The sequence below is a fragment of the Branchiostoma lanceolatum genome, chromosome 9 (genome assembly GCF_035083965.1).
Source record: "Branchiostoma lanceolatum isolate klBraLanc5 chromosome 9, klBraLanc5.hap2, whole genome shotgun sequence".
NCBI classification, from domain to species: domain Eukaryota; kingdom Metazoa; phylum Chordata; class Leptocardii; order Amphioxiformes; family Branchiostomatidae; genus Branchiostoma; species Branchiostoma lanceolatum.
The window spans coordinates 3,275,464-3,300,743 of record NC_089730.1 but is presented as its reverse complement, the minus strand read 5'-3'; the positions used below and the strand labels follow the sequence as shown (position 1 = coordinate 3,300,743).

Genomic DNA, 25,280 nt, shown 5'->3' with positions numbered 1-25,280 from the left:
AAGCTACACCAAGTCACAATGGAAGTCTTGCAATTTGTCTCTGAGAAGCACCATAACATGGACATATACATGGCTTTTGGAGTGTTTGCAACCCAAATATCCATATTCATGAACTTGAATGCTCTTGTGTAGAATAGAACTACTGACCTACAATAATAATTAACTGGTTGACCTTTAGCAAGGTGAAGACATAATCATGAACAGGTATTCATAGCTTATAATCTATTGAAGAACTGCCTGAGGACATAATAAATATTCTTGATCTTCTTCCTTTTACAGTATCACTGTCTGTTTCACCCCCACCCCCCCCACCCCCCTTGGAGGGGGCCAACAATGACTCCCCTTTGACCCTCCCTCTGAGGTAAATTGAACCATCTGGGCCAATGCCCTATTACAAACTCATCTGTCATGCCTGTAATCTTTAAACAAACAAAGGCTGCCTGTGATCCCCAGGACACCAGCTACTGGTCACAGCATTGCTTCCGAGGCTGGCCTTTCAGTGTATGTAAACACCTCCCTGATGTAACAAATTGAATGTACAACATGTACATGTTACATCAAAGTTTATTAGCTACATTGTATAAAGCCTATAAAGCCCAGTTTCACGAATGTATTATCAACCACAATCCTCACATTATGTGCACTAACTGTAACCTGAAACAAAAGTTCATTTGGCATTAGTTTCATTTATAGAATTTACATTCCTTACACATTTGGGAAAGGAACCCTTATTTAAATAAAGTCTTATTTGATAAATTTCATCTCAAGGCAGCTGGGTAACACCCTCTTAATTGACATAATTTGAACCTCCTGGGATTCATCACTACATTGTTAGTTAGAAATAGCAAAAAATCCCCAAATCATTTTTGAGTACACAAATAGTATATGCCCAAAATGTGAATGAAGTCAAATGGCCATGGGTAAAGTAAGCCACAAGCACATGTACATTGTTACAAATGTCAGGTCATTTGGTTAGAATATTATGGGCACAGGAGCAAAATATGTACATATAAATATGTACATATTTTGTCTGAAAATAGCAAAAAAGTCAAGTAGTGTTTGCCAAAGGTGAAAGAGAAGATCTTTCGGTATATGTCCAAGGCACCCAATACCAGATTTCAGCTCATTTCGTTGTAATATTAGGGCACAAAAGCAAAAATGTATGTTTTGGTCTGAAAATAGCAGAAAAGACCCATTTTACACAATTCTTAAGTGGTGTATGCAACAAATGTGAGCACAGTTCTTTTGGCATATGTGTAAGGCTCCTCTATACCAGATTTCATGTCATTTGGTTGTGATATTAGGGCACAGGGGCCAAAATGTACAATTTGTCTGAAAATAGCAGAAAAGACCCATTTTACACAATTCTAAAGTGATGTATGCCACAAATGTGAGCACAGTTCTTTTGGCATATGTGTAAGGCTCCTCTATACCAGATTTCATGTCATTTGGTTGTGATACTAGGGCACAGGGGCCAAAATGTACATATTTTGTCTGAAAATAGCAGAAAAGACCCATTTTACACAATTCTAAAGTGATGTATGCCACAAATGTGAGCACAGTTCTTTTGGCATATGTGTAAGGCTCCTCTATACCAGATTTCATGTCATTTGGTTGTGATACTAGGGCACAGGGGCCAAAATGTACAATTTGTCTGAAAATAGCAGAAAAGACCCATTTTACACAACTCTAAAGTGATGTATGCCACAAATGTGAGCACAGTTCTTTTGGCATATGTGTAAGGCTCCTCTATACCAGATTTCATGTCATTTGGCTGTGATACTAGGGCACAGGGGCCAAAATGTACATATTTTGTCTGAAAATAGCAGAAAAGACCCATTTTACACAATTCTAAAGTGATGTATGCCACAAATGTGAGCACAGTTCTTTTGGCATATGTGTAAGGCTCCTCTATACCAGATTTCATGTCATTTGGTTGTTATATTAGGGCACAGGGGCCAAAAATGTACATATTTTGCCAGAAAATAGCAGAAAAGACCCATTTTACACAATTCTAAAGTGATGTATGCCACAAATGTGAGCACAGTTCTTTTGGCATATGTGTAAGGCTCCTCTATACCAGATTTCATGTCATTTGGTTGTGATATTAGGGCACAGGGGCCAAAATGTACAATTTGTCTGAAAATAGCAGAAAAGACCCATTTTACACAACTCTAAAGTGATGTATGCCACAAATGTGAGCACAGTTCTTTTGGCATATGTGTAAGGCTCCTCTATACCAGATTTCATGTCATTTGGCTGTGATACTAGGGCACAGGGGCCAAAATGTACATATTTTGTCTGAAAATAGCAGAAAAGACCCATTTTACACAATTCTAAAGTGATGTATGCCACAAATGTGAGCACAGTTCTTTTGGCATATGTGTAAGGCTCCTCTATGCCAGATTTCATGTCATTTGGTTGTTATATTAGGGCACAGGGGCCAAAAATGTACATATTTTGCCAGAAAATAGCAGAAAAGACCCATTTTACACAATTCTAAAGTGATGTATGCCACAAATGTGAGCACAGTTCTTTTGGCATATGTGTAAGGCTCCTCTACACCAGATTTCATGTCATTTGGTTGTTATATTAGGGCACAGGGGCCAAAAATGTACATATTTTGTCTGAAAATAGCAGAAAAGACCCATTTTACACAATTCTAAAGTGATGTATGCCACAAATGTGAGCACAGTTCTTTTGACATATGTGTAAGGCTCCTCTATACCAGATTTCATGTCATTTGGTTGTGATACATGTATTAGGGCACAGGGGCCAAAATGTACATATTTTGTCTGAAAATAGCAGAAAAGACCCATTTTACACAATTCTAAAGGAATGTATGCCACAAATGTGAGCACAGTTCTTTTGGCATATGTGTAAGGCTCCTCTATACCAGATTTCATGTCATTTGGTTGTTATATTAGGGCACAGGGGCCAAAAATGTACATATTTTGTCTGAAAATAGCAGAAAAGACCCATTTTACACAATTCTAAAGTGATGTATGCCACAAATGTGAGCACAGTTCTTTTGACATATGTGTAAGGCTCCTCTATACCAGATTTCATGTCATTTGGTTGTTATATTAGGGCACAGGGGCCAAAAATGTACATATTTTGTCTGAAAATAGCAGAAAAGACCCATTTTACACAATTCTAAAGTGATGTATGCCACAAATGTGAGCACAGTTCTTTTGGCATATGTGTAAGGCTCCTCTATACCAGATTTCATGTCATTTGGTTGTGATATTAGGGCACAGGGGCCAAAAATGTACATATTTTGTCTGAAAATAGCAGAAAAGACCCATTTTACACAATTCTAAAGTGATGTATGCCACAAATGTGAGCACAGTTCTTTTGGCATATGTGTAAGGCTCCTCTATACCAGATTTCATGTCATTTGGTTGTGATATTAGGGCACAGGGGCCAAAAATGTACATATTTTGTCTGAAAATAGCAGAAAAGACCCATTTTACACAATTCTAAAGTGATGTATGCCACAAATGTGAGCACAGTTCTTTTGGCATATGTGTAAGGCTCCTCTATACCAGATTTCATGTCATTTGGTTGTTATATTAGGGCACAGGGGCCAAAAATGTACAAATTTTGCCAGAAAATAGCAGAAAAGACCCATTTTACACAATTCTTAAGTGGTGTATGCCAAAAGTGTGAGTTCAGTTCTCTTGGCATAATTGCCTATGGCTCCTCTTTACCAGATTTCATGTCATTTGGTTGTGAGATTAGGGCACAAAAGCCAAAAATGTACATATTTTGTCTGAAAATAGCAGAAAAGACTCATTTTACATACTTTTTAAGTAGTTTGTCTAAGTGTAAGTAAAATTCTCCCTCTATACCAATTTTCAGGTCATTTGGGTTTGATACCAGGGCTCCAGAGCCCAAAATATACATTGTCTAAAAATGGCTTAATTCAAGGGATTTCTACAGTCTAGCATGGACTTGTTCCACGGAAGTGCCCCCTATCAGACTAGTAGGCCAACATCCTTCAGACTACCAGTCTGACTTAGTTGGACTATGGTGAGAAGCAATGGACTACCAGTCTGTTCCACTCAGACTAGTAGGCTCGACAACTTTCAAAGTCAAATATCTTGACATCCGTATGTGATATGACCAAAATAAAAATGCCATATTGTAGAGGAGAAAATGCCCTTTCTAATGAGCTATAAAACTTTGCTGTTCTTTAAGAAATGAAAATTCTAGAAATTTGGAATTTAGCCACAATTTGGAAAGTGACATTCCAAATTTAAAGTGACCAGTGTTATTTGCATTTTGCCAAGCAGCAATGATCTGTTTGTAATACATGCAGGTTATGCAATGTACAAGATTGTTCCCACTCTTACACAAACCTTTTTCCTTAAATTTCCGACATTGAATTGTTCCTTCAGGATCTAGACTCTGATCAACATGGCGACCAGGGTGAATGAACAAGAACTGGATCATCCGTATACCCACCAGTGTATCGAGTGCCGGAAGGAGTTTCGTCACCGGAGTGATCTGAAGAGACACTTAAAAACTCACACCGGTGTGAAACCGTACAGATGTGAGGAGTGCAACATGCAGTTCTATAGGCTGGATAACCTGAAGAGACACACGCTGACACACACATGTGAGAAACTGTTCTTGTGTGGGGAATGCAACAAGGGGTTTATTGAGCTGGTTAGTCTGAAGAAACACATCCGGACTCACACAGGGGAGAAACCGTACCGGTGTGATGAGTGCAGCAAGCAGTTTAGTAACCCGTCAAATCTGAAGAGACACAAGCAGACTCACACTGGTGGAAAAACGCACAGGTGCGATGAGTGCAGCAAGCAGTTCAGTGCACTGTCAAATCTAAAGAGACACATGCGGACTCACACTGGTGAGAAACCGTACAAGTGCGAGGCGTGCAGTCGGCAGTTCGGTGAACTTGCTTCCCTGACAATACACATAAGAAGTCACACCGGTGAGAAACCGTATAGTTGTGAGGAGTGCAGCAAGCAGTTTATTGACCTGTCTGGCATGAAGAGACACATGCTGACTCACACCGGTGAGAAACCGTACAGATGTGAGGAGTGTAGCAAACAATTTACTACGTTGTCTAATCTGAAGGTACATATGCGGACTCACACTGGTTACAGACCGCATGTTTGAAAAATATACAGCGGAAGCTTGTGACAGACTACTGAGAAACCCTTTGTATCTTAAAAGAGTAAAGGAAATTCATGTTATCATCAATCGATGAAACATTCAATGTATTATTGAATATGCTAGCTGGTGCGACCTCACGTACACGTAGTAGTCATAAATATAAAGTTTGATGTATGGTTGATCATTAACGTTGACAAGGTAACATCACATGTTAGTTACTGTGAAGAAGTAGATATTTTTGTGTTATTTTCATGAGTCACTGCATTCTCCTTTCTTGCTCCGTGGCAAATTTGTTAAAACTCATGACGCTGCACCTCTTCTTATTTTTAGTAGAGATCACACATACTCTTATTGTTAATTGAGTTTGTAAATCGATATAGTCTAGTTGTACGCGTCCTTTGGTACAAAGAATTCGTAAATGATATTTGCAACCAATGTACACGTCTTTCTTTACACGTTTCAAGTTTGGCATCCTCTTAGTAAATTATCGTTAGTAGAATTTGTTGGAGTTTCTTGTCAATTTGACGTAGGTTTGATAAAGAACTGTTACGGTAACATTATTAGTTTTACTGGTTATATAAGACTTTTTGCATGCATATGACTGCCTTGTATTGGTTAACTTGATTTCTCTGTTTTAGCTACTGAAGCTCTACTTCTTACTTTATATCTGAATAATCGCTATAGAGCGTTAGTCTTAAAGTTAGTTGTAGCAAACATGGTATAGATGCATTAAGATGTTCCTAAGCAGTGTTCGTCTTCGAAGTGCATTGTGGGATGCCGGAGATTTGTTAACTTACCGCTTTTTGGTTTCGTCAGTAGATGAAGATGTAATGTGTTGTTGCAATAAACTTGAACATCGTTTTTAAATTCAAAGCTATTCACCTTTACCTCCGCTTGTTGAAGTAAATTCAATAAGCTCAGATCTGTTGATAGATTCAATTGCATACTAGGAGGTGATAATCCTTACTGTGTACAGATAGGTGTATACATCAAAGAATGTTTGGACATTAAAACAAGCAATGTATAAGTATACGACACGTGAAATTACGACATGTTGCCCTATCCCATAGGATTGTGTGTAATCAAGCTCATTTGTATGCCCCTATTCGTTTGTATGTATGTAAAGATATAGTAGACCTTACGAAAGTCGCTGTGCTTTTGTTTTGTCAATAAAGATCTCTGTTAACATTTGTTATCGTTATTTTGTCGAGTTGCATTTGTAGTTGTCTAATTTCCCCCAATGCATTGGTAAGACCTTTTTTTATTATTGACCTCTTGATACTAACACGCCGGCAAGTTGACTTGACGCTCATGAGTACTTTCATTACAACGTGAGATTGTTAACGAAGCCCCCCTCCCCACACATGTTGAAATATCCAGTGCCCAGTCAAACCACTGAGGTTTCATCATTTTGAGACTATAGGATGATATTGTACTACTTAATAGCAAATAGAAAGAATCAGCCTCATTCCTTTTATGCCCAAAAATCCTTCCGGCAACTTAGTTATGGTTGTGTCGAAAGCTAATATTGTGCTCCAACATTATCATACATTTTCAAAATAGTCAAACTTCACCTTGACACGATCTTCACATAATGACATCAGGGTACAGTTTACAAAAATATTTAAAAATGACCTTAGATTTGCCGGCTCATTCCCTCTTAAAGTCCGATGTAACATGACACCCTGTGGGGGGCATCATTTGTAGTTCTTGGGAAAATGACAGCGTGTGGGGGCACCATACTGCAACCGCTGGCAGTAACAGTATTAAGGTGCGAATTAAAGCCGACAAAGGATAGGGGGTGACCGAACAAGCATCTAAATCAAACTCAGTATAAACACAAAGTCAAAATTTATATAGCATTATATTGTACTACTAGCACATAGAAAGAATTATCGAAGCAGTCTCGATCTGCTATCTTTCGTGCCCAAAAATTATTTTGAGGAGTTGGCAAGTTTTTAATCATGTGTAAGTTGTCTGAGCTCTTGTCATGTAAATCTAACATTGTACGTCTTTTTTTTTCATAACCAGGTGAACCTGCATAACCGGTTTTATCCACCAACTCAATCACAATATAAAGCTTTCATAGTCGAAGGGCCAAGCATCGAATATTCGATTCTACTTCCGGGTTTTTCTAAAACGGCACAAGATCGAACACCCTTGGCACGAGTAGCGGGCACGAGAAACCAGGGTAGCCTCTGACTTTTTAACCATTTACCCGCAAAATAAACACCAGGGCCGGCGATGGCGGTGGGATCAAGAAGATAAAGACCAGATTGAGCCCTTTTCGTGGTTCAACTCTCAATTATACATGTATTTCTCCTGATAATTTGGTGAATATTTGGGTCTGACGTCAGGGATTTGTTAACAGCGGCTTATTCTACTGATATGCTAGCAACCATACTCTAGACGCTCCTATTTATAGAAAAGGCAACTGTTGTACAGAAAGTATCTAATATTTTGTGTCAGTCCAAAAATAGGAGGTACCAGGTTAGTATTGTGTGGGGAAAAACATGAAGTTGTGTCAGGATAGGTACATGAGACAGTGCATTGTTGCCGTGCATGGTTTTTATACACAACTTTCTAGTGACTAAACACTATGCCCTTGCGATGCCTGCAATTGGACACAGCGCAAAAGGACTGGGCACGATACAAATTTCCGGGTACGGCAGGAACTTTCAGTGGGTACGGCAAAAATCACCGGGTACAGCAAAAATTTGTAGCGGATACGGCACGAATTACTAGGTGCAGCAGAAAGGAGTTTTGTGGGGGTGTTGTAAAGGCCCGCGCCCAACTGGCATCGGTCAGGGATGAGCCCGTCACTTTCTCGGACAGTGGATTTGGTGTTACACAAACTAAATAAAGTCTGTGGTTAACAGGGTAACATGTATATGATTGAATATTTTATGCACTTTATTTGTGACAGCTCAGTGTCTTCACAATCAGCAGATCATTTCCACAGTCAGCAAAACCAAAGTTGATCTCTTTACACGTAAAGCCCATAACAAACTAGTATGATGTTGATCACAAACTGACTTCACATATATAAACAAAATGTTCAAGTTGACCTGCACCTGTTTATATCTTTGAGTGTGAACAACGCTAACAAGAGGAGAGCGGGGCTGTTTCATTGTATGTTATCACCGGGAAGAGAAACTTACATGTATAATACAGAACAGGCTTATCGAAATTACCTGAGCGACCGCGTTCCAATGTACAACGCACAAGGAGCCGACATCACTGCGCTATCAGCCATTCAAATCTACAATAAGCTATATGATCAAATTAAAGATAATGAGAAATGTTCCTGGAAATGATGGCACACGTTTGCGAAAGGTTTCGGGAACTCTACATGCTTATGATAACGATAAAAACACGACGGATAGGTTCATTGGCTTAATGCTCACGGGGTAGAACGTGCGAGGAGCTAACGGAGTGAACATTTTCTATATGGGTGCTGCGCTCCCTTATATTCAAGTCGACAATAAGCTACATATGAAATAAATGCCATGGTTTCTAAAAATCAGGTCACGAATTTTCACGACGATTCATGAACTTAACATGCTTACAACGTCGTTACACTTTTGACCGCGAAGTTCCATGATTGCACGGAGAGCGACCGCGCGCGTAGGTAGAACGCGCTAGTTGCGGCGTCTTCATAACGGAGTGTACATTTTCAGTATTCTACGTCGTGTACTCAACTATCTAAATCAACATCAAACCACGTACCAATGGAAAGCTAAAGTCTGAGAGAATCAAGATACGAACCATAAGAGGGTTAATGAATTGTTGGTGTTTACGACGCTGTGACAAAGATGAACATCAAGTCCCCGTGGTTTCTGCCCCGCCGACGCGTTCCAATCGTGTTCGGAACGCGGGAGGCGCCGCGTCCTGTTTTTCAGCTAAGTGAACATTTTCTATACGGGTGCTGCGCTCCCCTGTTTTCAAATAAACAATAATCTATATATCAAATGAAAGGTAAGGTTTTTGGAAATCAGCACAGAGATTTTCAAGAATATTCATGAACGCTACATACCTGCTGCAAGCCATCAAAAATGGCGTAAAATGAGTCTAAAATACGCAATGTTCAGTGGATAATTTTTTATAGTGTGACTCATTTAACACCAATAATTTGGCCACCGGTGGGCGCACCAATACTTGTTCTTTAAGTATACCAAATTGTATGGACCTGCAGTCAACCGACTTTCTGCTAGGAGTGTTAAAGAAGAGCCTACTTGAGGGTATTTTCACGGGAGAGGCGCGTTACGTCGTTTTCGCATTTTAATAAAATAAGCGTGTTCTAGAGCGTTGGCCCTTCGACTATCAGTTAACACTCTGTTTCTGTCAGTACTGAATCTGAAGCCGAGGATCTTGTCGCTGTGAAAACATCGTGCAGTACTTTGGAGCGTCGGTGCATCTTGGTAAGCACTATGAGTTTATTTTGCTGTATTTATCATGCTATAACTATGACCATTTAGCACTTAGTAATCCTGAAACTGAGTCTACCACCGAGGGAAACGTCCAAATTGAGTCAAGCAGCATCGTATAGAGTTAAGTTATTGGCAGGCAAGATTTTGACAATGTTTCTAGACCAGGTTTCTAAAATAACAATATAGTCGTTATGCTAAATTTATAAAGAAGATCGGTATCGAAATAAGTGCAAGTAAGGGCGAAGCTATGATGGGGTTTTGCCTTTACTAAAATGTTTCTTCTCTAATGTGTACATGTTTGTACGTCTGCATCATCAGGAACTATATTTAGTCTGTTCTCGAATCAATCAAAATGGTATCAACTGGTTGTACCGATACAAAAGTCCATATCGATTCTGGAATATTGAATTATGTATCATTCCCACAGGATTTCGAGTTTGATGGCAGACAGTGTCGTATATCATCTGAAACGAAAGGAGGGAGAGAATGGACATTGGCGGGATTCTACATCGACACACAAGTGTAGTGAATGTGGCAAGGGGTTTCGTTACCCGAGTATTCTAAAAGAACATGTGCGGACTCACACCGGAGAGAAACCTTTCATATGTGAGAAATGCGGCAAAGGTTTCAATAGGAGATATATTCTGACGACTCACTTGCGAACCCATACAGGTGAGAAACCGTACCGATGTGCAGAGTGTGGCAGGCATTTCGCTTTGCTTAAAGATTTGAAGGCACATATTAGAACTCACACTGGTGAGAAACCGTATAGTTGTGGTGAATGCAGCCAGCAGTTTAGGGAGCTTGGTCATCTCAAGAAACACATGCGGACTCACACTGAGGAGAGACCGTACATCTGTGAAAAATGCGGCAAAAGCTTCAGAGATTCATCAGGTCTGAAACGTCACATTCGTATTCATACAGGTGAGAAACCGTTCAGATGCGATGAGTGCAGCTCGCAATTTAGTATTCTGGGCAGTCTAAAGGCACACATGCGTACTCACACTGGTGAAAAACCATACTTGTGTAACAGTTGCCTCAAATGTTTTACTAGTGCATCTCATCTTAAGGTCCACACGCGGACTCACACAGGAGAAAAGCCGTACAGGTGTGAAGAGTGCAGCAAACAGTTCCTTCAGCTGTCTGATCTGAAGAAACACATGCGGACTCACACGGGTGAGAAACCTTACAAATGTGAGGAGTGCACCAGAAAGTTTAGCCGACTGGATAATCTTCGGGTACACATGCGGTCTCACACTGGTGAGAGACCGTACAGGTGTGAAAAATGCAACAAAAGCTTCCGTCATTCAAATACGCTTAGTTCCCACATGCAAACTCACAGCGATCAAAGCATGGTAATGTGTGAGTAAGGATCACATCGATGTGACTCAATGAGTGAAAAACCGTAACAATTGCCTCAAACGTTTTAGCACTACATCTCATCTGAAGAATCACATGCGGACTCACACTGGAGAAAAACCATACAAGCAGTTTAGTGACTTGTCTTATCTGAAGGAACACATGCAAACCCACACGGATGAGAGACCTTACAGATGTGAGGAGTGTAGTGGACAGTTCAGATCTAGACGACTGGAAAATCTGCGGGAACACATGCGGACCCACACTGGTGAGAGACCGTACATGTGTGAAAAATGCAACAAATGCTTTCGTCAGTCAAGTAATCTGAGAGCCCACATGCGAGCTCACTAAAGAATAATAAAATGCCAGTTCAATGGTGATCTGTTTCCAGGTTGCAGGAAATATCTTTCTTTGTTTTGTTTTGGAATTTAAACGATGCCTTGCTTTGTAATGAGTTCTATCTGTGCTTGGCACAGTTGGAAAACAAGTGTACTGTCATGGCGTTACTATAGTAGAATACGATTCCTTTATAGAGGAAACATAGTTAGATTGTTGGATGTAACAATGTACATTAATTTGTAGTTTGGTTATCTCTGTTTAGTTACTACAATTCTAAATGTCAATTTGTATTTGACAGATATCTGTATGTATACTAGTCTCCGATCAATAACGTTTAGAGTAAGTTGTCGCAAGAATGTGCACCAGAAATACATTTTGATATTCTTCCATATTTTTTTCTCATTCGTTAACAACACCAACATAACATGCTATAAAGACTTTCTGTTCCATCAATAAATCCTTACTTTTGATATGTTATTGTCTGTTTTCCGGGTGGCTTAGTGCTTTGCTCTCTCAAGTTTACACAATAGCAGATGATTTAAGCACTCGTTATGTTTAAGTTAAGGAATTATACAAGACATGACGGTGACTGTTGGCAAAGTAGTGGGCAACCCCGAGCCAACCGTACACACTCACGCCGTATCTTCAGAAAAGATGATGTAGCCACATGTTCCCGTTTAGAACTTTATTTAAGCCCACATCCCACTGAAAGCCACAGACAAGGCGAAACTAGTCTGGGATGATCCCAGACTAGTTTCGCCTTGTCTGTGGCTTTCTCGGTACGGTAGATTACACCAACGCCTCAGACCAAAACCTCAATGATGTTTGCCATTGATCTGTCCCAATGGAGTCACAGGTACGTAACCTTTGACCTGATACCACAGGAAGTTATGACTCGTAATTGAGATTGTCCGCCATTTTCACCAGCGACAGCAACATGATTTGCCTACATCTAAGACGATTTTGAGGACGATTAAAAGTTAATCTACCCAACAACAATACCAAGAATACACTGGTTAGATCTTTACTTAGTCTGATTATTGACTCGCAAGCAACTTCACTAATGCCAAGAGAAGTTGCATCTACTGCACTGAGAAATTTTCCATGTGCTCCCCCTCCCCCTCAAACAGGCTTTTATATACCCCGCTATGGTTAACCCTATACCCCCCCCCCTCATGATTTCCGAACGGTATGATGTATCATCACCAAATTTGCAGGGGGTGATATTCACGTCAATATTTATAAGTCCTGTATATTTGGTGAAATTTTGACGTAATATGACGTAATTATGACGTCATCGATGTGATTTTATGGGCTAAATAGGGAATTCCCGTAATATCTAAAGGTTTTAAACAAAACAGTTTGTATTATTCATTTTAAGGTATGCGAAGGCATACGACGTTAGTACGTTGACGTCAAAATGACGTCATAGAATGACATCATGTGTTGTTAGCGATCTCTTGGGAAAATAGACTAGAAACATTAATCTTAATGTTACAGATCTGCAGAAAATGTCAAGTATTGACGATTTCAAATGCGAAAAAGCCTGCTGATACCCTAAATAGTGATAGAGTCCCCAATCTTGGATTTTGACTGATACGTCATCAAATTAGCATAATTTATGAATATTAAATCATGAAAGTTACATCTTATTACATATGATGTTATACATGTAGGAAAACTATTGTATTTGCGAAGGAAAACCTGAGAAATATCATCGTTTTTGTATTAAGTCAAATGCCTGTCAAAAACCCGTTGCCATGGCAACATGAAAAAATGATAAACTTAAACCATTATCATAAATTGTTGCCAACAAAATGTTAGGTAAAGTTACCAAGTTTGGTTGTCCTAGCATACATGGTTTGGCAGAAATACGATCTCAAAGTTGGCGCGGGCACTTTTGCCCCCCCCCCCCCTCCCACCAGTCTGGATAGGGTTGGTGTCGATTATGTCCTGTCAAACCGTTGAAGTTTGGTCATCTTATGTAGCACATAGGAAGAACAAACTTTAAATCCATGTGATCATTTGCCAAGTTGTTAATACGTTGATGAAGGAAATTAAGACATCCATGTAATAAGATACGCCAAAAATAGCAACTGAAAAAAACTGGATGTAATTCTAAAACAATCAGACGTTTCAGACAGCATCTGCTATCCTTCGTCAGTGACTAAAGAAATATCTGGTAGAATTTCAGATTTTTCAACAGAATGGTAAGTTAAGACAAGATTGTATGCTATCGAATAAATTAGCTCCTATTGTTTCGGAGCTAATGTTGTTCGTCTTGGGTTTGCTATTGGCGGGGGAGCGCGTTGTCGAGTTGTTATTTGTATGTTGTCTGATCTCATTATGCAAATCAGCATATGTACCATGGTACTTCCTTTTGTTTCGCGACGAGTAAAACCCATCAAACCGGTTTTATCCACCCACAGAGTCACTATAAACTCACAAAGTTCTCTGTTTATGTCAGTATGGACGTTGAAACCGTGGGCATCTGTTCAGTTCAGATAATATTCTGTTCCGTCGTGGAAATACCGTGCAGTCTGTTGGAGTGCTTCATCTCGCGGTAAGTACTGTCCATAACCATATAAAACTGCATCTTATACGATGACTGCGTAGAACTTGTGATTATGTAAACTTAGAACTTAAACAAAGCAAGTAAGGACTGCCAAAATCAAGTCCCAGACCAAGGCACAGTTTTGTAATTCATTAAGTCTTTTTCAACATTTGTCATTTAAACTTTCTACCCAATTCAAAATCGGACTTTCTTGTGGGGGGGGGGGGGGCATTTACGATTTCTTTACCTTAAACAAACTTCATCATCCTATGTTTGAATCGTGTCCTTATCTTTTTTATACAGATACATTTGCTGTCATCATGGAAAACAGAGCTGACATCAACAAGCAGTATGCAAATGAGACGTCAGAGAATTCGAGAGAATCTTCGACACATATTGATGAGCAGTACAAAGCTGGTGAAAGTGAAAGGAGTGACAAGCACAACGTGGAGAAACCGTACAGATGTGATGAATGCAACAAGCCGTTCAGTCGACTGGGAACCCTTAATAGGCATTTAAAGACGCACACGGGTAAGAAACCGCACATGTGTGAGCAGTGTAACAAGCGGTTCTATAGTGTGGGCAATCTAAAGAGACACATCCGGACTCACACTGGTGAGAAACCGTACATGTGTGGGGAATGCAACAGGGGGTTTACTCAGGTGGAAAATCTAAGGAGACACATCCTGACTCACACAGGGGAGAAACCGTACGCGTGTGATGAGTGCAGCAAGCAGTTCAGTGACCCGTCAAATCTAAAGAAACACAGGCGGATTCACACTGGTGAAAAACCTTACAAGTGTGATGAGTGCAATGGACAGTACAGTCAACTTAAAGATCTGAAGAGACACAAGAGAACTCACACGAGTGAAAGTCCCTACAGATGTGAGGAGTGCGGTATGCAGTTCAGTCGACTGGGTCAGCTTAGGGACCACATGCGGACTCACACTGGTGAGAAACCGTACATGTGTGATGAGTGCAGCAAGCGGTTCAGTAATGTGTCAAACCTGAAGAGGCACATGCGGACTCACACTGGTGAGAAACCGTACAGTGAACTTGCTTCTCTGAGAATACACATTAGAACTCACACCGGTGAGAAACCGTATAGTTGTGAGGAGTGTAGCAAGCAGTTTATTGTGTTGTCTGGTCTGAAGAGACACATGCGGACTCATATTGTTGAGACACAGAAGCAGTAATGACATGAATAAGAGATGCATTAGTAAGAGTAACACTGTTTGACGTATTGATATCATCGACTACTTTTTACACTCAGTTAACTGTTTTGGTCTATTGTTGTTTTCTTTTCATCATAATGATAATAATGCAGTAATAAAAAGTTCTACTTGTCAATTTGTTAGCTGCAAATATAGTATACTCGAACGTTTAGAATCAGTTTTCCAGTTAATGCACAAGTAAGTATCGATGGTATTCATAGTGCGCTGCTAGATATTTGTCAACTTCCACATCTTAGTTTGATCAATAAATAAAGTAAGACGCGTAATGTGTTGTCGTCTTTCTTGTCTTGGCCATAAGTGAAAACTAATACCAACAATACCGCTCATGTTATACTCAGCCAACTTCCCTTGCACCAGGGTAAGCTGAAATGTAAACCTTTGAATTCATCTTTCACTGACGGGAATACTAATCCGTGATTTAGGTTTATAGAATACATATTTCAACATGTTCAAGTATATGTATTGTTGTTATTATTATGCATTGTTAATAGGCTGCTTCTGTTTCGCCAATAAATCAAGACACGTAATGTTCTGTTGTGTTTTATCCTTTCTTTTCTAAGAAGTCCTCTTTTTCTCAATTACTTTTTTACTTTGCATATTCAGGCCTACAGGTAGGGCGATTTGCGTGTATTGGCCTAATTTGGTCAAAGGCACGATTCGAAAATATATGGGATAAAACTTTGAAGCACCCTTTAGACATAGGGGCAGGGAGAGATTGGACAACATAAGTATAGAATACAACACGGAAAATTCCGTATCACCCGAGGTACCAGCCCGACCGCGGGTAGGATAGGCCACAGGGGCGATCCGATCCGCGGGAGGGCTGGGACCGAGATCGATGCGGAATACACCGTGTTGTATTTTATTTATGTCACACCCACCCGAGAGAAGACACATTTTAAAATTCGGAATGCGTCAGAAGTTGAGGGAGTTTTGTGTCCTCGAACAAAATCTGTAACAACATTGATTCCAACCTCGGTATTCGATTTTCCGACGGCGGCGAAACCGGCGCGCTCGAAATGCATTCTAGATAATCTATGGAAGCCCGTGTGATACAACTCTAGAACCTCATGTGATACGGATAGTTGTCACACGGTCCGGAACACCCGTATCAGACCAAGGCATGACATAAAGATGGATATCGGACAATATCTGATTTAAGAAAACAGTTAAGCGGGTATCTCACGGGACCTGCGGCATGTTGGCGACATCGCGATCGCTGCAACCGAGTGGTTTCGCATAGCGCTCAAGGGACTTCATCGACAAGAAAAACATCTTCTAACGCTTTGTGTGTTTAGTTTTGTTTTCTTTTGGGTCATACTGATACGTCTTGCATGATATTCGCATTATAAAGTCAAGGGTAACAAAATCCGTTTTAGGACGCAGCGACGCCGCCAACTTACCGCAGCTTCAATATGATACCTACTGTAGTCAGGTCCTCAGAAGTTATTACGATCCTGAATTAAACTGCACTGCGAGGAAGAAGGTCATATTTCGCGGCTTTGTTCGTAGACGAGAACGAAACTGCTGCTACAAGCTATTACCACCGCGTATAACTTCTGGGCCGGTGACTTGCTGTTCCTGACTGAATTTTGTCGAGACCGACTCTACGTAACTTTGTACCTGATTCACTCGGACCAATGTAGCGGAGACCAGGCTCGTCCCGAAAACCTTACATCTTTTTTCTAACAATCGTTATTAGCCGCTTTGTCCTCATTTCCTTAAGTCAGGCTTTTCGTTCAAGTCATAATAATTATAATTTGAGTTCCCAGCGAATTGGATCAGGCAGCAGCACCCTTGTGTGGTTTACAGACGTGTACGTACTATACGCTACAATCCAACATAGCGAGATGACGTGAAAATACTATATTGTCTGATGTTCTCCTGTGCATGTCGGCACATGCAACATGATACTAAACAAGAAAAACACGCAGGATGACGTGCTTATACAGAAATAAGATAGGATACAACTGTGAATTTCACCAAAAGGATTAAGGCAATGTTTATATTTCTTATGCTCTATTCGGCCATTTTTGGTTTCCCTTGAATAACCAGGTATGTGAGCCTTGACCTTTCACCACCGGAAGTAAAAACCCATGATTGGGCGTACCCGGCATTTTTACCGGCACCGGGAAAATAATTACTCTAATCTATCTTCGACCCTTTTGAAGACGAGGTAACGCTTTACCGATCCAACAACAACACAAACACACTGATAAGAACATTATTGATGATTGACTGGTTGATGCTAATACGACTGAAAGATCATTTGTTTTATGCCCATATGAAGAAGAGTATTTGCCAAGTTATTCTTTGTAAGTTGTCTGATCTCCCCTTATATGCAAATCAGCGCCCGCTAACATTCTAATTTCTTTGCATCATAATCAAGTAAATCCTGCAGAACCGGTTTTATCCACCCACTCAGTCACTTTATAAAGCCGTCATTGACCAGTCTGTTTCTGTCAGTAGCCGTGTAGATCGTGTCGCCGTGGAACATTGTGGAGTCCGTTGGGGTGTTGTATCTCGGTAAGTACTGTCCATGACTGTATCACCTTCATTTTGCTCCTTGATTATATGTAGACTGTAATCCTATAGACTAGAATTTAACTAATATAAATGTTAACACTGCACAGCTAGCTAGGGCGATGCAAGGCGTCGTAACTAGCATTAGTCAAATTTAATATTACAAGTATATCATTCAGTTCAAGATAAAGCATTGGATGATGCTGGGATATCGAACTAGACATAATGGATACAATAAAAAGTTATATCTGAGGACATCTCTCTGGGAAGAAATAAGTAAGACATTTAGAAACGAAGTTTGGCTACGCTAGACTGATCAAAACTAAGTTTATAGCTTTATGTGCCAATGTTGAACACTAAGTTGTTTTTTTAGCCTAAAACTATTTCTATAGGGTTTATTCTAGGATTTTGTATTAATATTGCTGCATTGTTCCTACAGGATCTTGAGTTTGACCAACATGGCTGCCAAGGCTGTATCTCATCTGAAACAAGAGAAGGGAGGGAATGGGCGTGAACGGGATTCTCCCTCTACCCACAAGTGTGGTGAGTGTCGCAGGGGATTTCGCTACCAGAGTCGCCTACAGACACACATGCTGACTCACACAGGTGAGAAACCGTACAGATGTGATGAATGCAGCATGCAGTTCAGTGACCCGTCAAATCGGAAGAGACACATGCGGACTCACACTGGCGAGAAACCTTACAAGTGCGAGGCGTGCAGTCGGCAGTTCAGTGAACTTGCTTCTCTGACAAGACACATAAGAACTCACACTGGTGAGAAACCGTATAGTTATGAGGAGTGCAGTATGCAGTTTGTTGTGCTGTCTAGCCTAAAGAGACATATGCGGACTCACACTGGTGGAAAAACGCACATGTGTGAAGAGTGCAGCAAGCAGTTCAGTGCAATGTCAAATCTAAAGAGACACATGCTGACTCACACTGGTGAGAAACCGTACTTGTGTGAGGAATGTAACAAGGGGTTTATTGAGCTGGTTAACCTAAAGGCACACATCCGGACTCACACAGGGGAGAAACCGTACAGGTGTGATGAGTGCAGCAAGCGGTTCAGTGCACTGTCAAATCTAAAGAGACACATGCGGACTCACACTGGTGAAAGACCGTACAAGTGCGAGGCGTGCAGTAGACAGTTCAGTGAACTTCCTTCTCTGACAAGACACATAAGAACCCGGCACACAGGTGAAAAACCATATAGGTGTGAAGAGTGCAGCAAGCAGTTTACTGAACTGTATGGCCTAAAGAGACACATGCGGACTCACACTGTTGAGGGACGGAAAGTTCAGTAAAATTTTATCTGTCAAGTAATGATGGTACCCCAACGCAAACTCACATTGGTGAATATCTTTAAGTGTCTGTGTGAAGAGTTGTGTAAGAACGCGGTATTTTCAACAAAAATACTGACATAACTTAAAGATGCATTAGTTAAGGATTGACACTTGTTTGACGTAAAGACGTCATTATCTTTTTTTGCCTTTTTACTGAAGTTCTACTTGTAACTTTATCAACTGTAATCGTGCATGACCATTAGCGTTTGGCATCAGTTGTCGAATCAATGCATCAGGGTGTTATTAAGTAATGCTTGTATTCATAGAGTGCTGTTATCTTAGTTTGGTCAATAAAAATAAAGACACGTAATGTGTTGTCGTCTTTCTTGTCTTGGCATCAATAAAAAGTGACAGCTAAAACATCGACACGACCGCTTATGTTATATTCGGCCAATTCACCGATTTCCCACTTCCCAAGATGCTGTCGTAAACCTCATTTTGCGGTAATTCTTCTTAGCGCGAACCAACAGAAAACCCAAGTAGGAGGGCGGTAAAGCTGCAGGAAGGTACGTTTTTTTTCTGTTGATTCTCATCAAACATGTCATAATTACATGTTTTATATACTGGGGATATAATACAGAACAATTTTTAAAGGTTTTACCAGTGTTTGTCTATAGAAGTTGAATTTGTATTATTGTCATAGTGGGAAGGGGAAACAAACACTGGTAAAACCTTTAAAAATTGTTCTGTATTATCTCCCCAGTATATAAAACATGTAAATTATGACATGTTTGATGAGAATCAACACAAAAAAACGTACTTTCCTGCAACGCTACCGCCCTCCTACTTTTTTTCTGTTGGTTCGCGCTAAGAAGAATTACCGCAAAATGAAGTTTACGACACCCCACTGGGGCATCTTGGGAAGTGTGAAATCGGTGAATTCGGACTGGGGTAATCATAAATTTCACCCTTGACCTTTCACCACCGGAAGTACTAATCCGTGATTGAGGGTTACAGACTATATTATCGTCGGACTTTAGCCTAGAATCAAAACCTACTATAGCTCCCGAGTCTGTTATAGGTTTGGATTCTAGGCTACATGGACTTGAATATGTTTAACTTCAGGGTAAAAGTACAAAATTGTGTGAACATGAGCTTCAATTTGCCCCCTTCTATGAGGTGCCGAATGTAGATGACTATACTGCAGCCGCTGGCAGTAGGGGAGACACCAAAGTTACAATATATGCCAGTAATGCATGTATGGGAAAGTGAAGAAAAAGAAGGTGTCATAATCTCAGGAATAAAACATCAGACCACAAAGTCTTACATTGAGGATGAAAATCTGTTATGTCAACTGTCATCACACTTATTCCGACCATTTATTTCAACCCATGTAACGATTACAGAGCCTGCTCAGATTGCCCAGTTTTCACCCCCCCAAAAAGTTACTCTATGATCCTCCATGGTTTTTGCAACTTACTGTTGCGTCTCCCCAGTAACAGTATGAATAGGCGCGAATTCATGCTGACCAAACTAATATCGCAATCGAACTCAGCATGTTAGATACAAAATAAAACTATACACATAATATTATTGTACTTCTATAGCATATGGAAAGAATCATCGAAGAAGTCTGCTTTGTTTAATGCCCACATATGCCCACATGTACATGTTGTCTGATATCTCGCTATGCAAATCAGACTAAGAAGGTTACTGTCTGTGAATTGTGTTCAGCACATCAACACATCAACACATCATTAACACATAAAAAGATGTCACTGAAATGTTGATATACAATACACCATGAATACACGCTTCTACAAAGAGAACGCGCTTTGATTTTCGAAGTGACAGATCAGACAACGTGAACTGTTTAAATTCGTAAAGAAGCGCGTCACAGGTCAGACAACCCGTTGCATTCGTGAAAGATCCCTTGTCGCGTTCTTTGGTTGTTTAAAGACAATGACTTTTGGAACTCTAGCGTGTGGAAGACAACTTTCCTCGGCCTTTAAAAAGACAGTTCCAGGGGGAATCATCCATTCGATACAGCCATGGCGTCATACGTTGTTTGCGAAAGAACTGTGACGACACGAAAGCAGGCTCTGCAATGTGACAGATGTGACGGGTGGCAGCACAGGACATGTGATACCGGTAAGTTATGATAACTCCTATGCATACATCATGAGGTAAATCATACTTTAAACCTCTGAAAAGAGTACATGTACATGGACATCTAGTGGTTGAACCTCTGAAACAGTACTTGTACATAAGAATCTATACTTTGCTTTATACATGGGTACCGTAGTTTGTATTTACACTATAATGTTGCTTGAATCGCAGGAATATTGAAAGATTTCTACAGACGCCTTTGCAACGATGAGGTCAGCCTTGCAGAGTTGCTCTGCAGCCGGTGCCAGCAGACAGAAGAGGACGCCCCTCACCCTACTGGGGAGAAGACCCAGGTGACGGAAAATGGGACAAATGACGAGGTGACAGAACTGTCCGAGACTTTTCAGAGTCCAATCCCGACGCCTCGTGTCGTCCTGAAGGATTCCATCGACGATTTGAGCGCGAAGGAGGACCTTCCTGTTGGATCAGAGCGGGAGGTGACCTTCACGTTCATCGCAAAGGGAACGAAGAGAGAAGGGGATCTGCTGACGGACAGCTTAGGCTTCGCCTACACGGTCAAGAGGAAGTAAGTTACTTTCTGCTACCGAACTTCATCATCATGATCTTGTATTTGTGTACTTTTGAGCTCCCTGACTAGTAACCTGCATTTGTAGCCCCTGACTAGTAACTAAACATTGCTTGTATTTGTTTTACAGGAGAACAAATGTGAGATACTGGGAGTGTCAGAAACGGCCGACTGGTGAAAGGTGTCCAGCCTCAGTAATCGAGAGGGATGGTGGCTACAAACGGGGAGACAACAACCACGATCACCCGCCGGTGGTCAATTACGAGAGGAATATCAAGGTACAAAATGTAATTGTTTTGAAAAACAATTCGTATTAAACAGATAATTCACTGTTCGATCATCATCATCATCATCATTATCATCATCATCATCATCAGTCGACATGCTTTCGCTGCGACGGGGTTATACCGCCCCTTACGAGGTGACATACCCTTTCGTTAGCTCTCATCTAGTACAAGGCGGGGATGCGCCAGTTCTCCCGTCCCGGGCGTATGGTTGATACGAGACGGAGGGTCGCCAGACATCCATCCGGGTGATTTGTAGTGAATCAACACCTCCAGACAAAAGGATTTGGACCATCGCACACAGGAGCATGCCCCTAGTATTTTTTGAAACATGTGGTGGGTTCTTTTACGTGCGCGCGGTGTGGCTCTCCCCAAACACGGGACCTCCATTTAACGTCATATCCGAGTCACCGTCCTATCACTGTTAGAGTGAACATTTAAACACAAGTTACCCATTTTGAAATGATAAACACAGTTGATATATTTTTTGGTTTCAGATCCAAGCAGAGGTGCGCCAGAAAGCAGTGGCTGACGTCTCAAAGTCGGCACATACAATTGTCCAAGAGACAATGTTGGCCAACGTCGACGACACCGCACCCAATCCGGAGCTGCCCAGAATATCAAATCTGGTAAGTTTTTTTTATGTTTATGTTAACATTTTACCCCTTGAGATCTTATGCCAATGATATCAAATCTGTAAGCATTTTGCCTATCCAGTCAAGATTTCCATATTATTGTCAAGGCACTTCAATCTAATTCTCTCTTCTTTTATGCTTTTAGATACGTATGGCTAACCGAAGCAGGGAAAAGCTGCGACCGTACAGGTGTGATGAGTGTACCATGCAGTTCAAAGAGCTATCACATCTTAAGAAACACACGCGGACTCACACAGAGAAAAAGCCATACAAGTGTGAGGCGTGCAGCAAGCAGTTCGGTCAGCTTTGTTCTCTGAAGGCCCACATGAGAACTCACACAGGTGAGAAACCGTATAGCTGTGAACAGTGCAACAAGCTGTTTAGTGAGCTGTCTAGTCTGAAGAGACGCATGCGGACTCACACTGGTGAGAGGCTATGAAAATATGAAGAATGTCACTGAAGTGATTATGTTTCAAATGCCAGCTCTTTGATTGTTTTACCAATATGACATCAGATATACTGTTTTGAATAAAAGAGCATGGCTAAATCATACTGTAATAATGCTAACGGGTGACCGGATTACAACATATACTTGCTCGATTCATACTTTAGTGATTAGACCTACGTTTGCGAAAGGAGCACATTTTACCTAGTAGTGTACATTTTACAATTTTTTCTTATTATCGCGACCGCAGTTTTCAATTCGTAGTGTACATTTAACAATGATTTTTTTAATACTATTGCGACCTCAGTTTTTAATTCGTAGTGTACATTTAACAATGTTTTTGATGCTATTGCGACCTCTGTTTTGAATTTGTAGTGAACATTAATCCATTATAAAATTTAAAATAACGTTACTGGAGTACACTTTATCGTCAGAGGATACACAGTTGCAGATATGTCTTCACTTTGCTAATAAAAACAAGAAATAGTGTGTAAAGAAGCGACTGTAAAAAATCGAATAAGGAATGTTTGGGCAATATAGTGACTGAGTCAAATAGTTATACACTGTTCGTCTGACGTAAAGACATCATCGCCTGTACTATAGCTCTTAGCTAACTGAGCTTTTTTGTGATGTGACTTCACTTTGAATTGATCGTATTGCTTACAGTTGAGCTATTTTTTTAATCTTAATCATTGGATTCCAGTTGTCACTTTTGTGTTTGCTATTTATCGCTGTTTGTAATTAAACTAGATCCTACGCGTTTAGAATTAATTGCAGCTAGCTATGAATGAAATAATGTGTTCTTAGGTGTCGTTTCCTTCTAATTGCACTGTAATGGACGAGTGATTTGTCAACATTCATCATTTTAATTTCATCAACAGGTAAAGGGACGCAACGTGTTGCATTCTTTTATTGTGAATAAACTAAAACATGAACTTTTGCTTACCATTGTTATCTTTATTTGCCAAATTGTATTTTCCTTAGCATGTTTTTAGATTTGCCTCCATGCACATCATCACATGTCCTTCCTTCTTCTCCTTCTCATCACATGTAGCATGGTATTTTTTTCACAATTAATGATTCACAACTTCTACAAAACGCCCTAGAGGAATAGCATAGACGTGGAATGGCTTAGCATTTTGACATTCCCCAAACATGCAACATTATGCATATAACAAGCAAACGAGCCCCACATGTAATTAGCAGATAACTGAGTTCGAGAAAGGGAGATATGCTGCGCCATTTGTTTCCAATTATTAGCATAAAAAACCTAACAAGGGTCTTAGGACCCGAAATCTCCATGAAACTTTGTTTTTTATTAAACCAGCCCCCCCCCCCCCATTCTATATCCCTCAATGGTATGACCCCCACCTGTCGGGCCCAGGAGAAGTGACCCACTTTCGCTATAAATAGCTACTAACAGATATGCCACAATGTGCAATGGACAACACAGAAAATATAGATTTTCCTCATTACTTATAATTGAGTCCAATTTGCAGTTCATTGTATACATCTCTTTCTAAGCTACCTAAATAGTAAATAACATGAAAATCTGTCGCTCCTTTCTTCAGTTATTCTCCTTAAAAGATTTTGATAAATACGACATTGCAGTTCCAGTGACACATACCAGGGGGCCCAAAATCGACCTTGACCTTTCTCCCCCGACACCTACTCACATACCAAATATCATTACAACCCATCTACATTGTTCTACAGTTATGTTGACTTTAAGCATCCGGTGACACAAACATACACACAAACACGCAAACGCACGCAAAACAGTATCTCCATGAAAAAGCCTTTTTTCATGGAGATAATTATTCATGCATGCCTACGCCATGCGTCTCAATGTTTCTAAATCAGCATAATTTTACAAATGCAGGACTTTTATTTCCGTTAACAGGTCAACTTATTTTTCGCACTGTTTCCGTGTTCTCTATTCAATATATTATCCTCTCCCTCATAATCAAAGTACATTGACTGTTAGGCTGTTTTTTTTTTTTTTCACTTGGGTGATCAGGATGGCTAACTTTTGACTTTATGACCGGGAAAACCGAACCATTATTGAGCCTGCCTGCCATTTTCATCGTAGACAGAAAGATCATTTCTCTACATCTAATCCGCTTTTGAAGACGATCCATTGCTCAATCGATACAACAAAAATATCCATATATTGGTAAGACTACTAGTATTCATATCTAGAAATTGAGTCTACGTAATACGACAGCATAGAAAGAAGCTGAGCTATAGCCATAAGAACTTCGTGGTATTTTCTACTTCTTTTTAATGTAGTCTGATCTGAACTCATGCAAATCAGTGCATCTGTCATTATACTACCCTTTGTTTCATGATT

At 40.4% G+C, this 25,280-nt stretch overlaps 4 protein-coding genes across 4 annotated transcripts in view; all 4 read left to right on the top strand.

Moving 5' to 3' along the window:
• Nucleotides 1-25,280, top strand: part of LOC136441410 (zinc finger protein 436-like) — a 410,847-nt gene that overhangs the window by 383,432 nt on the left and 2,135 nt on the right. The gene's annotated exons all lie outside the window — the stretch shown is intronic.
• On the top strand, nucleotides 4,413-6,331 carry LOC136441414 (zinc finger protein 436-like). The gene has a single exon (XM_066437698.1). The coding sequence runs from the start codon at nucleotides 4,423-4,425 to the stop codon at nucleotides 5,146-5,148; it is 726 nt and encodes a 241-aa protein (XP_066293795.1). The 5' UTR covers nucleotides 4,413-4,422; the 3' UTR covers nucleotides 5,149-6,331.
• LOC136441987 (zinc finger protein 208-like) lies at nucleotides 9,497-19,238 on the top strand. The gene is made up of 7 exons (XM_066438566.1): nucleotides 9,497-9,566; nucleotides 10,003-10,942; nucleotides 10,986-11,272; nucleotides 13,669-13,836; nucleotides 14,159-15,019; nucleotides 17,454-17,588; nucleotides 18,025-19,238. The coding sequence occupies exons 2-7, from the start codon at nucleotides 10,016-10,018 to the stop codon at nucleotides 18,887-18,889; spliced, it is 3,243 nt and encodes a 1,080-aa protein (XP_066294663.1). The 5' UTR covers nucleotides 9,497-9,566; nucleotides 10,003-10,015; the 3' UTR covers nucleotides 18,890-19,238.
• Nucleotides 20,870-23,862, top strand: LOC136441408 (zinc finger protein 22-like). Its single transcript, XM_066437689.1, has 5 exons — nucleotides 20,870-21,019; nucleotides 21,209-21,563; nucleotides 21,694-21,841; nucleotides 22,345-22,476; nucleotides 22,628-23,862. The coding sequence occupies exons 1-5, from the start codon at nucleotides 20,920-20,922 to the stop codon at nucleotides 22,919-22,921; spliced, it is 1,029 nt and encodes a 342-aa protein (XP_066293786.1). The 5' UTR covers nucleotides 20,870-20,919; the 3' UTR covers nucleotides 22,922-23,862.